This window comes from Sparus aurata, chromosome 7 (assembly GCF_900880675.1).
Source record: "Sparus aurata chromosome 7, fSpaAur1.1, whole genome shotgun sequence".
NCBI classification, from domain to species: domain Eukaryota; kingdom Metazoa; phylum Chordata; class Actinopteri; order Spariformes; family Sparidae; genus Sparus; species Sparus aurata.
Window position 1 is genome coordinate 29,420,562 of NC_044193.1, and position 14,071 is coordinate 29,434,632.

Sequence of the window (14,071 nt, forward strand, 5' to 3'; positions counted from 1 at the left end):
CATCTGTCACGTCACAATCTCAGATCACAACACAAATAACTGGAGGGTAAAGTAACGAACAAACATGAACAACAACAAAAATAATTAAAACAAATATATATATGTATATTTATATAATCCTGATAGCTACTCAATGATAATTAAGGGGATGTTTAATATATATTTTTTTTTAATCACAGGCCCACATAGGAAACAAAAATAACCAACAACAACAACAACAACAACAACAACACAGAGTTATGCTGATGTAAGAGGAACACATTTATGCTACCTGCAGGTGTTTGCCTGCAAAAAAAAAAACTAAAAAAGAAGAAAAAGAGAGAGGCTTTTCATTGTTGAAAGTAAGACACATAGTCCGGTGGCATAGTGAAAATACCGTTACAGAGGTGATAAAAGCACCACATTTTGCATGGTTTTTCCTTAGGGTCTATAGTGTAATTTTGGCCTAGGAGCCCTCAGAAAAAAAACTTCATATTAGCAGTATATCATTATCAATGAAATATGCTTAAAACACAGTGATTTTCAAGTTCCTAGATAAAGTGTTCAAATGAATCCCAAAGTTAACATTTTATAGTTTTATTTATGTGTATGAACCTTTACATAACTAAAGCTTCAATACATGACAAGTATTGAAAAAGTATTATCTTTATTGGCCCTGTAATTGATAATTATGAGTCGTTACAGGTGCATTTGCAAAGAGGTGAGCAGTCTTGCCAGCCCATAGAGCCCCATTGTGAACCCGGAAATGTTGAGTACACCAAAGTTTTATGTTAGAAATGTACAGTGTGGGTCCCCAGTATTAAGAAACTGCTGGTTGCTAACTTGTATATGTTGGGCAATTTGCATAATTTGCATTATTAGCATTAATTAGCATTGATCGCCTATATGGGCAATATTTCAGCAACTGCTTGGCCATTTCTGACATTTTCAAAATTCAAAATGACAGTTTAAACATAAAGTGGCCATATTTGAACTCCCGGCGGACATCATCTCAATGCAAGTAAGTTAATCAAATAGAAGCAGATAAAAGTGATTACAGTGTGTATGTAGTGCATATTTAATTAATTTTTTTTATATATATATATATAGCCTAATTTCTATAGCCCACTTCTAAACCTTCTCTAAAATATGGTAGGAGTTCTTTTGAGTAAAATCCAAAGACTTCATCCAGAGTAATTAATACATCAACAGTTAAAGTCCGTGTAAAGCAAATTCAGCCATTTTCTTCTAAACACATTAAACAGGTCATAAATGTATTTCCTTAAAACATGTAAAAAGCCATTCAACTATTTGGAATTTAATTTTGGAGCTAGGCTCACAAACTGTCTTTCACGATTTCTGTGTTCAGGATTTAATGGGCGGGTCAGGTAACGCGGCCATGATTTGCATAAACCCGGCCATGCTGCGGAAGCCATATAAATACATTCAGCGCATTAGCTTCGGAGGTTTTTCCGCTCGCTCTCGAGTCATAGCATCTCTAGAATAGTTTGCAGCTAGCTAACCAGTCAACCAGTCAGCTAAACAGTCATGTCTCCTCCACATCGCTCGTGCACCTTTCCTGGATGCCACAGTGTGCAGGGTAACAGCGCCGTTAGCTTATTTAAGTTTCCTAAGGACGACAACGTAAGGAAATGGTGGATCGATTTTGTCAAGAGGAGATACTGTTGAGAGTTAAAAATCACCACCTACACCCGTCTCTGCAGTGTCCACTTTACCCCCGATATTTACAGCAACTGTCACCAGGTAAAGTCTGGATATCTGAAGAGTCTGTTGAATTTGGTCAATGGGGCCCGAACCGACCCTCTCCGTCCCGCCGACAGCGCAGGCTCTCATCTCCACCACCGGCATTATGTGCCCGCAGGCCTGCGACCGTCCCGCCGACAACAGGTGCTCTCATCCCCGCCACCGGCCAGACTTTAGATTCTCTGCCCAGGCCGACCCTTGATCAAGCATTTGTGTGTGTGTGTGTGTGTGTGTGTGTGTGTGTGTGTGTTTTGTAATAACTCAAAATAATGACTGTATTTCCAGCTACAAAAGGCACATCTCTCTCCTCCCTCCATGTTGTTTGTGCCGCTGCGTGGTTTTACACGTGAATGAGTGTCCTTGTGCAGAAAACGTGACTTCTTGCACACGTGACATCACTCCCCGAGGTGCTCGGGCTCATAATTACAGTTAATGTGTCGGGCCGGGCCAGCTCGGACACAACGTGCACGGGCTCGGCTCGGGTCGGGTCAGGCTTGATTATTTGGCCAGATCTAAGCTCTAAGTGTAATGTGTGCTTATGTATGTTATAAATATTGTACATTTGGGCAACTAAAAGCATTTTGCTGAAGGTGCAAATCCTGAAAGTGATTTTACATGGTGCATCCTGTCATGCCCATGTAATGGTAGCAAATGTTATTGCATTTAATCATGACATGATTTGGCCTCATTCCCTGAGCGGAGTCCATCTGACAGCACAATGATAATCTACAGGTAATATTTTATGTGCACCAATGTAGCTATGACTGTAGGTTACGTCCTTGTACAGTTCACGGAGGAGGCTCCCCTCCCGCGTGTGGGCGTGGTTCCAGCGCCTCTTTCTGACACTCCCCCAGCGTTTCACAGCAGAGAGAAGTGCTTGTTTTTCCATGATTTTGAGACCTAATTTTATATACTTGGCAATTGTTTTAATCTTTCAAATTTGGCTCAGTGGTCAATGACACATGTTTCTGTGGTATGACAAACTCATAACACAAATTTATTTCTGCTTTACACGGACTTTAATGTTACCACAGCTACCAAAAGAAGTTAGACTACTTTGCTTCATCACCCCAAACCTAATAGCGCACACGAAAGAGAGGGCGACTGGCTACTGCAACAACAACATGCCTTGAAGAGATGCTGCCCTATTTCTTTGCCGCTGGTCATCACAACTACTCAAGATGGATCACATGGCATCTGCGCGACATGCAGCACCTTCCTGCTACTGGATGACCTCCTCGCCAGAAGCCATGTGTGCTGCCACTCAGATGTTGCAGCTGCAGTGAGTGGAGATATGTTTGGGGAGCAGACATGCATCTCTACCCTCTTTATCTATGAGCTCGGCCTGGTCCCTGCATCCATCATCGGTAAGTATGGATGCCTCAGAAACAGTAACAAGTCTGTGATTGTTCAGCGTCTTGAAATCCTTGTTCCCAATCCCCACCCACCAGACGTTGTACTCGTTGATGCATCGCAGCTAATCTATCACGTGGTGTGGCCATTGTAAGGCACTGTGGCTGATTTCGCAGCCAGAACGGGGCGCCGGCTTGATCACTACATCACCCAAACATTTGTTATCTTAGACCGGTATGAGCAAGTCTCTGCCAAAGACCACGAGAGGCAAAGAGCTGGGGGGAACTCAATAGAGTACAACTGTCACTGAAAACCCCCCTACCTAGCCGCGCTAAAGTGATGAAGGACAAGACAAACGAGTGGAGGCTAGGCGAGCTCCTGTGCACACACAACATAGGAGATCACATCGAGATGGTCAGCAGAGCAGACAGTATTGTCACTCATGACGAGGCAGCCAGGTGTGGTGCTAAAACTGTCCACATTCTCGGCGACGACACTGATGTGTTTGTGCTCACGGTCTGTTGGTGCTGGAGGGTGGGTATCACATGTCACCTGCAGATGGAGAGGTGGCTATGCATGCTCCCTCAGGTGTGACGCCACCTCCTATCCCGTTGGCAAAGGGCAGGTGGCCGCGCTCAAGGCCATGAGAGTAGTACCTGGTGACCTGCTTCACTTCATTGGAGAGGAGGGAGCGACTGATTTGCAAATCACAGAGACAGTGAGGGTCTTTTTTCCTGGCTCTGTACAGCCGCAGGAAGTCTGCATGTCTGAATGTCGCCAGATATGACTTATACCGAAAGTGCAAAACCCCCCCAGCACTGAAGACACTGCCTCCTACAGAGCGCAACGTGCACCTCCATGGACGGCGTGCCCATCTACAGATGCTGCTTTGGAAACCAGCAGACCGCCCTGATCCACCAGCTGTGGACATCACCAAGTTTGGATGGAACAAGAAGGAAGGTGAAAAGGAAGGAGAGGAAATCATCATGCCTGTCCTGGATGCAAGCCCTGTTGCTCCTCCTGCCCTGTTGGACATTATCAGCTGTAGCTGGGTTAAAGCCATGTAAAACAACAAAGTGTAGCTGCACAGCTGCAGGCCTTGCCTGTACCAGCTACTGCTTCTGCAATGGTTATGACAGTACATGTTGCACCCCGCTCACACTCACACACTCACAGCAAGAAGAGCAAGACGACAAAAATGTAGTCGAAGAAGAAGATGAAGACAGAGCTGATGATGATGTTGATGATGAATATGGTTATATAGTGCAGAGTAGCAGAAGTACAAGGTGCTATTGCTTGATGAAAGTTTTCTAGTTTTCTGCTGTGATAATTTTGGGTATACTTCTGTTTTAAAATCTGTTCCAGGACTCTTGTGTTCTACCTGTAACTTGTATTATATTCCTTTCTCTATATTATTTAGCCATAGTCATAGTTTGATATGGTACTTGCCTTTGTTACCTCCAATGTCACCTCAGAGTGTAATGTTATGTGAATTAAAATGTACATATTCTGCATCATTTGGATAATTGTGTTCATAAATATCCTGCTATTTATTTTTATAGATTCAGTGTCCTCTAAAACATCTAAATTGACTCAAAATTAATCAAAACTGGGAGTTGAAATATGGTTTAAACTGCCATTTTGAATTTTGAAAATGTTGGATATTCCTGTCGGCATCAAATGTTGATACTTCATGGAGAGCACTTTGATCTATGCCACCCTCACAGAAGAAGCACTTGTGAATATCCAGTCGTTGCATTTCATCATTACATCGGCTCTCCCCCTCCAGATTCAACAGCATGTACTGTCACACACAAATAGGATTCAATGTGATGTGATGCAGAACTAATGGCCAAACTATGAACTCAGTAGATGGCTATATGAATAACCTGAAGTTGAATTAAAAAATAAAAGAGAAAACCCAAGATCTCTTAACATTTAAGCAATTTTTGCTGCCTTTCCTTTTATAATTCCGCCTATATTACACAGGGCTTTTGAGGTTTTTTGGGGTCTAAGATGTCTTGGTACTCTATTTTACACTTATAATTTGGAGGATCTACTGGCCAGAGCACAAATTAACAAAAGGAAGCTTATTCAGTGGTCTTAATTGGCCATTACCATGAAAGTTTTACTCGAGAGGAAAAAAACAAAAAAAGTTTTTCTTGGATATTGTTTTGTGAGTGATTTGACACTAAATTTCAATATTTCAGCTGGGCTCCTAGGCTGAAATCATTCAGGAGGTCCTAAAGAAGCTTCATGTAAAATTTGGTGCTTTTATCACCTTGTTAACGGTATTATGTAATTTGTGCGCTACCCAACTGGACTAACAGTAATGCATTGGATTCATAAAACTTCAAAACAGTTAATTCAGCAACTTCCTCCCTCATCTTTGTACTGTGCTGAGTGCACCCCTGCTGTTTTGTCAGAACCTGAGTCTGTGGGCCTTCTTTTTATGAATCAAGGCACAGAACCTGCAATGCACAGTGTGCCTACACTAAAACAGGGCCCTGAATGTGTGTTGGATGTCATGTTAATCATGTTAAAAGGGTAATGATACACAAGGCAACTTCTTGGGGCAATGTAGGTTGCCTAAAACTTGCCTGAAGATGAACGTAGTACTTGTGCATTTGTTGTCAGACGACATTGCTCAATACTGAAGGGTATTAAAAACTTGTGTATTCATTTTAGGGCACTTATTGCATGTAAAATTGCCCTGCGCCTCAGGTTCTGTAGATTTTTCAGACTCATTTTGCAAAATGTCACCCAGAGACTCATGCTAATTAAAACCATATGAATGTTCTTGTCATAGGAAGCAGGTCCACGAATACATTTTGGCTTTCAGCTAGTCCTGTAAGAACACATTTACATAAACATTTACATATCGTCTGCTCATAGCCTGCTAAAAAAACATACAGCACCTAATTAAATGCTACCTGAACTGAAGCATCCTGCTCTTTTGTTCTATGTTCCTCAACCTGCTGTCAGAGGCAGCACAGGGATTGCACTCCAATGAGTAAACTGCCTGGAACGTACGTCACATCAGGAGCCAGAAAAACACATTCACAAGGCATCTATCTTATCTGTTTAAAGAGAAATTCTAGATTTATGAAGCATCTCCTCTGAAAAAACCTGCCACTGACAGGATCAGAGATGGAGTGAGAGAGAAAAGTACAAAAAAAAGAAAAATGAAATAAATAAACCAGACAACCAAAAGAGAGAGCTAGCTCTGGTAAAGTTCCTTGAGGACTGCAGCGTGGCATCAGAACTACATCGCAGGGCCAGAAAAACTGAAGGACTGCAAAGGAGACATTATGCATCTTCCAGACTCACACAGCTCACACAATCATAGATGCTCAGTGTGTCAGGTGTCAAGAACACACACACGCAGTCACAATCACGCAAATGCACATAAATCTCACAAGACATCATGTGTTAACTCTGTACTAATGAAAATCTGTATACTAATGATGGATTAAATGACTATTCGTCATGTGAAAGTCTTGCTTGTAGTGAAAAACCTATAGAAAAATTCAAACCTGACTCTGGGGTTTTAAGCCTGTTTTCACCTATTGTTTTGGTTTTATGGCCTACACACGATGTTTCTAACAAACTCATACTCAAAACAAATAGGGTGCCGTATATCACCAGAGTGACAGCTAGCTGCTTCTTAGTTCAGTTTAGCTAGATAGCTGAGTTACCTATGCAGCCAGACTGGGACTTCGGAGCACCAGTTATATTGATGTTTATATATTGAAACTTTGGAACAGAATGGGGACATTTTCAAATTAAATTCTTACGTATTGCATCTATACTGCAACTTTAAAGCTGAGCTAATTATAAGTTCTATGGTAACAATATGTCAGGTGTTGGTTATGCTGTCAATGCTTTAGCCTTTGTGTCGCTAAGACCGGTCATAAATCTTATACCTACTCAGAAGCAGGTGTAAAGTCAAAACTGTGGCCAAGTGTGAATGAACTTTTTTTGCTGCAGCCTTTATTCACTGTTTAGCTGAAATTTACTCTGTACAATGCCTGTTAAACATACTGCTAACCTTTCTTTTCTGCTCCGCTCGTATTCTGTCATTTTCAATCACTCTCACTTCACCAAACACGCATTACTCTCTGTCCTATTCCTTTGAGGAGCTTCGCCCCTGTTATAATGAATATATCCTAGTAACACACACTGCTGCAGGGCAATAGCTACAGTCACATAGCACATGACGTGCATCGCTTAGGAGATTTTAAAGACTGGTCTTAACTAAAGCCGTCTTAGCAGTTAGGACGAGGCTTACTAATGACCAGTTGTTGCAATGGCTACTGATGACTATGGTAAAATGGTTCGCTTGTAGAGAGAAATCCTGCAGGGAATTATCACCGGACTTTGCAGCTCCTCCAAGCTCCTCAGAGCATTTCAGCATCTTTCTTGTTTTGGTTTTATGGCCGACAAGATCACCGTTAGGCTCTGTCTCAAAGTCCTCTGTCTTTAGCCACCGGTTAGCAACCACCATTTTAACACACCCATGCTCTTTATAATTAAATCATGTGACATTTAAAAATGTCTTCCAGTGTAGAACAAAATGTGTAAATATCTCAAGCCTGTGGTTACCACATACCTTATTTCAGGCATTTGACACAAGGAAACCTCTGACGAAACCCACTATGGCATGAGTGAATGTTAGACTTACACTCATTACAGTCGGTGGCCAGATAAATGACACTGAACGCTGAAGTTGGTCCTGGATTTCCTGAATGTAGAATGAAGTATTTGCTGACAAGCTTGCCAGATCAACCTAAGGTTGTAATATTTGGCCAATCGAGGTTTTGCAACACAAAAATCCACATGCGGCCCCATTAAAGAGGGACACAGCACACAAGGCATATTATTTCTTTCTGGACTATAACTTTCAACCTCTTTAGATGTTTCTGCTAACGCAAGACTAAAGTTATCTGCAAATGAATTGTCCTCTTTGCCAAACCACACACTTCAGACACTGACGAACTGCAGTTGATTCTTGGAGGGTAATCAGTCTTGGGTGGCTTGGGCCACAGTCTCCACCCAGCAGAGCTGTTCACTGATAAAACCCTCTCTGTACTCTCTCCAAGTTTTTGTGATTGTTGACAAATTCAAGTGAATGAGTGAGCTCGACCGCTTTCCTACAGGCACGCATTCAGGCTTGCACACACTTGGCTCTGCGTATTTAAAAAAAACAGCAGTGTGTGTTTTAGTGCACATATGTACATACAGTATGTGAAAAGTGTGTAGCTTGTCCCCAACACACTCAATTAGGTGCACACACTGCAGCACCAGAAATAACCAACTGTCAACTGACATCTCATCTGAGCTCCAGCAGCTTCAGTGCTCTCTCACATCCATAGATGCCTGACTCTGTTAACAAGGTCTGCCAGGGTGCACACCAGAAAAGTATATGAATTGGGGGGTGGTAGTGAGCAGGATGTTAGTGTGTGTGTGTGTGTCAGTGTGTGAGAAACAATGCTTATTTTGGGGACTAAAGGTAGCTCTCTCTTGTATGGTACTTGTCTGTGTCTCTAACTTATCTATCTTAGTCTTTCTCTGCCCTCCCTGTATGTACTATATTTCTCATGCAACTGTGACATTTCAGTTTTTCTAAAGGTGCACTGTGTAGTTTTGGAGCAGAAATTTGAGAAAGACCTTATTTTTTTCTCTCGCTCAACAAACCCTCTTTGTTTCCATGGCTGAATAAACTGAACAAACAAACTAAGCTTAAAGGACAGCGCAATTTCATACTGTTTTACTTTGTTTATATGTGGCGGACCCTGCCACCTTTCTAGCTTTAAACAGTGTTCTGGGACCTTATTTTCCTCAAAGAACAGCTTGTTTATTCACTTAAATATTTCTGAGTTTGTATCATCACCTCATTAATAATGTGTATATCACAACTCTGAGTTTGAATGTCCTCTCCAAAACTACACATTGCCCCTTTAAATCTAAATGGAGTGACTGATGACTGAAAATATGACCAATATGGCAGGAAAACAATGGCTGCATGCCATATTTTGCTAGCTGCTCTGGATAATTCTATTGTTTCTTGCCCGACCTTGTCTGCGATCCGCAAGTCACTGAATCCGTCAGAAAACTTTCAGCACCGTAGCTCCCCCCATCATTTCTTGTGTGCAAAGCATCGCCTCAGCCCAAACAAACTAAATCTCTACCAATCTCTACCTCTATCGTCTGAGTATTAAAAACTCATCTACTGTAGGATTGAGAAGGCGGCTCTGAAAAGTTTGTAGCAGATGTGGCTCAATATGGACTTACATCAGTCATATCTGCACACCCATAAAAACTTCTCAAAGGATTGCCACAGCACAATTCTTTGCTATGCATTTATCAGTTCAGTATGTTACAGATGCAGTTTTTAAATAACGCCTGCTAACAATGCTTGGGGGTAACTAAGTAATGTGTTACAGTAATGTGTTCATTTTTCAGGAACAATTAGTTTAAAGGACTACAAGTTACCTATCCCAGTTGTACCTATTGTCTTTGACTGGACTTGTGAAGCTAAGCTAGCAAACATATCATGTTTCGTATTTCTTTGCGAGTTGTTGGAAGGCACCGTTTACATAATGCAACCAATTACTTTTTTGTCAAATAATGATCATATCAAAGTAATTACTTATTGAGTGAGCAGTATGTAAGTACACTACTATTGTGTCACGCTCTCGCTTAAAATTTCTGTTCCAAGTACATATCTAGCAGTTTATTACCTCTGCCGATGAGGTTATATTTCTCTTGTGTCTGTTTGTTAGTTTGTCGGCAGAATAACACAAAAAATACTCAAGAGATTTAATCAAAAATTGGATCGAGCATGGGTCTAGAACAGAGTTTTTTTTTTTTTATCATTTTGACGTTTTTCAATATATTTTCTTATTGCACAGGGAATAAAGCATGGATTCTCAATGAAAAAATCTATGGGTGAGTACAATTTTGAGGTGGATCCATGTGGTAAGCTTAAATTATCAAAATTTAGAGTGGTAACGAGCTGCCGAGTTTGATATTGGATCAGGTTTGATAGAATTAAACGGAACTGTCTACTGAGAGCCATTCTACTTACTGTTTGATGAATAATTTTGAAAACCTTTGAGTGAGAAATATGTCATTTGTAATTGATTACCGGTACAATAACTGGTCATTACGCTACCTCTGTGTCGTGCCCTTGCTTCAAAGTTCAAAATGATGACTACTTGGGATGCACCAAGCATTCGACCAGTGAAGAAGTGGAATATGCTGCAGGATAGTCTAAGAAGTTTATATGGACATGTTGAATGCTTTGCAGAGTACAGCTCCCTACATGGGCAAGCGACACATTTTTTCTGGTTTAGAATTCTTTCTTAGACAGCCCTGTGTGTTGCTATGCAAATAGATGGTACCTATGATCAATGTTAGCTGTAAAAGTCTATTTTAGAGCCTTTTTACATTTCTAATATATATACACATATTTTCTCATATATATATATATATATATATATATATATATATATATATATATATATATATATATATATATATATATATATATGAGAAAATACTGAATCAATACAACAATGATTATGACACTAAAACGTATAAGTTGAGTCCTCCTTGCTAAAACCTTGTGAGTAAATTGCTCCAAAATGTTGCCTGGGTATCATTACCTTGACATGCTCTTACCATTAATCCATAATGTGGCTGACTTCAATTCGAGGCAAAGAATACAATACTCTGCTATCAATCATAAAACTCAAGGGGAATATGATATGTCAGGAAGCTGATGGTCAGATTATTATTTTGTCTGTCTGGATGCTTCAGTGCAGCAATACTTGCATTCACTCCATGAGCAACTACATCCCTGTGCTCCGGTGTGAGGAACCATTTGAGATTGGTGATTGATTGCTGCTGTGCTAATGTCGTAGCAGAGACGGTTGGTTGGTAGCAAAGCAAGGTGTCAACAAGTTCAACCACAGTCAACTTTTCTAGAAAAAAAGGAAACACAGTGACTGTGGTCAACCTCAGCCAACATTTCACTGGGCGTTGAAAATGGATGGGCTTCTAACTAGCAGTTGCTTGAGTTGTTTGCAGTGTGAGTGCACGTTAAGGGCCACTGCTGTTGACACTGTGGTAGTGGCTGCTAGCAGCGCTAACTCTCACACGTATACAATACTGCAACAAAAAGAGGAGAACCAAAACAGACTCACATTCCCATAACGTTACTGTCTAAAACTCAACTAAGTGTTGTTTCTAAGGTCATAGAAAAGTGTTCGAGCTTGCTGCTGCAGCAGCAGGGGAGAGCAACGCTGCTGTAAGAGATACAGATATGGCCCTATGTTCCTTTAATATCCAGAAAAGTACCCTGCTTTTATTCTGAAAAATGCTCAACGGTTCAAAGGCGTGTTGTTTCTTCAGACACTGTGTGCGTCCGTTTTTTGCTCTTTTTTTCCATCTGATTTCCCCAGTGTAGAAAAGCTGTCAGCAGTGGGATTGAATGTCCTTTATATTTTTCGTCCAGCTCTGTCACAGACTGTCTCCGCAGCCCCTGTTTGAAAATGCTTGTTGATTGTGAAAAATAGTTTCGTACATCCCCCTGGAGAAGAGGAGTCCATCAGTTAGACATAAAGGTAGAAAGGTATCTAAGTGTTGTCTGTGGATCCAATTCATGTTTTGTTTTTTTGTCTGTTTATGCACATACATGAATAAAATATCAATGCCGGTTCGCATTAATTCCTATTTATGTGTGTGTTGGTGTGTGCGCATGTCTGTGTCACACTGTTTCAGGTAAGCACAAAGCCTCCACAGCATTACTGGGTCCCTGGGCGACTCCACCGATGACAAAGAGCATGCTGGTTGTCTGCAGGAGGGCAGAGGAGCAGCGTGCAGTGGGCATGGGGTCCAGATACTCCCAGCGCCGCTTCACCGGGTTGTAGCTCTCCACCGTGCCCAGCGGTGCTGGTTCATTACCTGCAAAAAGACATGTCTGTTAGGTTCACAGCAGTTACTCTTCTCATTCAGCACTACCCGAAATCTTAACATCTAACCACTACTGAATACTTAATGTTGACACTGAATGTTAATTACGTGAGGACCACACTTGTCTTACATAGCTGCATGAGCCTGTTTTCATCAGAGGCATGATGTTGTTTGTTGTTAGGCGATGACCTCTAATGGCTATAGTGGCTGCAAAGGAGGAAGTGAGGAGAATTAGGATAAGAGTGAAAAGTCTGTGTTGGAGTTCTGGGTGGACGGAGGAGGCTTTCATTCAGGTCCAGTGTATAACCAGAAGTCGACAGTGAGTTTTTCAAAATAACTGACACCGTGAACGGACATTTGTATGGTACTTCTGTAAAGGAAGCTACAGGGGTGGCGTTATTTTAACCCAAACCATGATGTCTTCCTCATCCTAACTAAGTGTTTTTACGTGTGTGTGTCACTGTTAAGCTGCAATGGTCATGTTTCGGTAACAGTGATATAAGTGGTATTTGGGAGATGCTGACAATCAACATACTCAGTCCTTAAGGTATGAAGATGTGTTGAGTTCAACTTGTTTCTGCACTTCATTTTGTCACTGTGCCACTGTCAGAGCTAGTGGTAGCTTGTGTTTCAGCTCATCCGTCCTTCCTCTCAAAATGCAATACTGTCACAGGACTCCAAATGGCATGACATGCTCTGGCTTGAGGTACTGAACCAGCTCGCCTCGCCTTTTACCACACTGATTGGCAGCATATCTCTTTGGACCAGCGCATCACACTCTCTACCCCCCAGGTCGCAGCAGCGTGACCTTTGGCTGCGATCACGCCTCAGGCATGGCAGCAGTGTTTGCTCTTAATGTGGCACAACATAGTTCTAGTACCACTGCTAAAAATGAAGAGTAAAATCACACATTTTCACTTAGACTTAACTTTGTTGCCTTTCCTTTCTTTGACACACACGCACACGTTATTAAAATCAGACACTTCGAGACTATGAATGTGTACTCATCACACCTCTCATCAGCCACTTGTCTGCTAAAAGCAAAACATTTCACCATGAAGTAACACACATATCCCCTCCAGGGCACGTGTGATACACATGAATCTGGACCTTTAGGGGTGGAATGAACTTATCAAGTCAGTCACACGTACACTGAGAGCTAATATTCACACACACGTAAATACCAAATCCAGGCTAACACCTCCTACAGCAATGTGATGAAGAATCCCCATGACTCCGAATCCCCCGCTGTCATTGACACTAAAATAGCATCTGAATTTCAATACAATAATTAGAGATATTTTCTGTAGCCATAATGAAGATTGTTAGAGCACAGCATGTAGTAAAATAGAGAACTTGTTTAGTGAAGATTATAAAGATAGTTGTTGCTCAGTACAGGAAACTGGTGTCTCTGGTATGGGTTCAGTCTTGGTGGTTTGGGTGGGGGGTTGAGTATTTGGGGGTGTGTGCTCTGGTTTTGGGGGTGTCTTGGTGTTTCCCCCTTTTGCTTTGACGACTGCATGCACCCGGCCTGCCATGTGGCCTGCATGTTAGAGCAGGACCTAGCGTCTTGTGGTATTGTGGTCTTCAGGTGCCCCTGTTGGTGTTCGTTTGGTTTAGGGTGGGCTGTGGCTGTGGGGAGGAGCCTGTGGCTTTGTGGTCCTTTGTGGTCTCCAGGTGGTTCCTCTGTGGCTTTGGGCTGGATGTTGTTGTCCTGCTGCAGAACGGAGTCGGTCATATTATGGCAGGACTGGGGATTTCCTAGGTTCTTTGCAGGGGCTGCTTGGGAACCCGGGGGGCTGGGGACTGCTGGCTGTCATGGGCATTCATCCACAGTTGCTTGGCCTGGGCTCTGTTGGGCATCCGCTGAGGCAACTGGGGAATGAAAAGGGAAGGTGTTTTGCGGTGATCTCCTTGTGGGTGCTGCATGTTATGCTGGGGTGGAATCTCAGATAGCAAAATTGTTGCGGCCCTGATCTGGCCCACACCAGACATG

The 14,071-nt window shown here is 42.0% G+C and overlaps 1 protein-coding gene across 3 annotated transcripts in view; it reads right to left on the reverse strand.

The window, feature by feature from the left end:
• Positions 1-11,436: 11,436 nt before the first annotated feature.
• The window catches only part of klhdc8b (kelch domain containing 8B), a 221,182-nt gene continuing 218,547 nt past the window's right edge, over positions 11,437-14,071 (reverse strand). For all 3 annotated transcript variants that reach the window (XM_030421783.1, XM_030421782.1, XM_030421784.1), the window contains one exon: positions 11,437-12,066. In XM_030421783.1, coding sequence (XP_030277643.1) covers positions 11,870-12,066 — 197 coding nt within the window. In that variant the 3' untranslated portion in view covers positions 11,437-11,869. The remainder of the gene's footprint in view (positions 12,067-14,071) is intronic.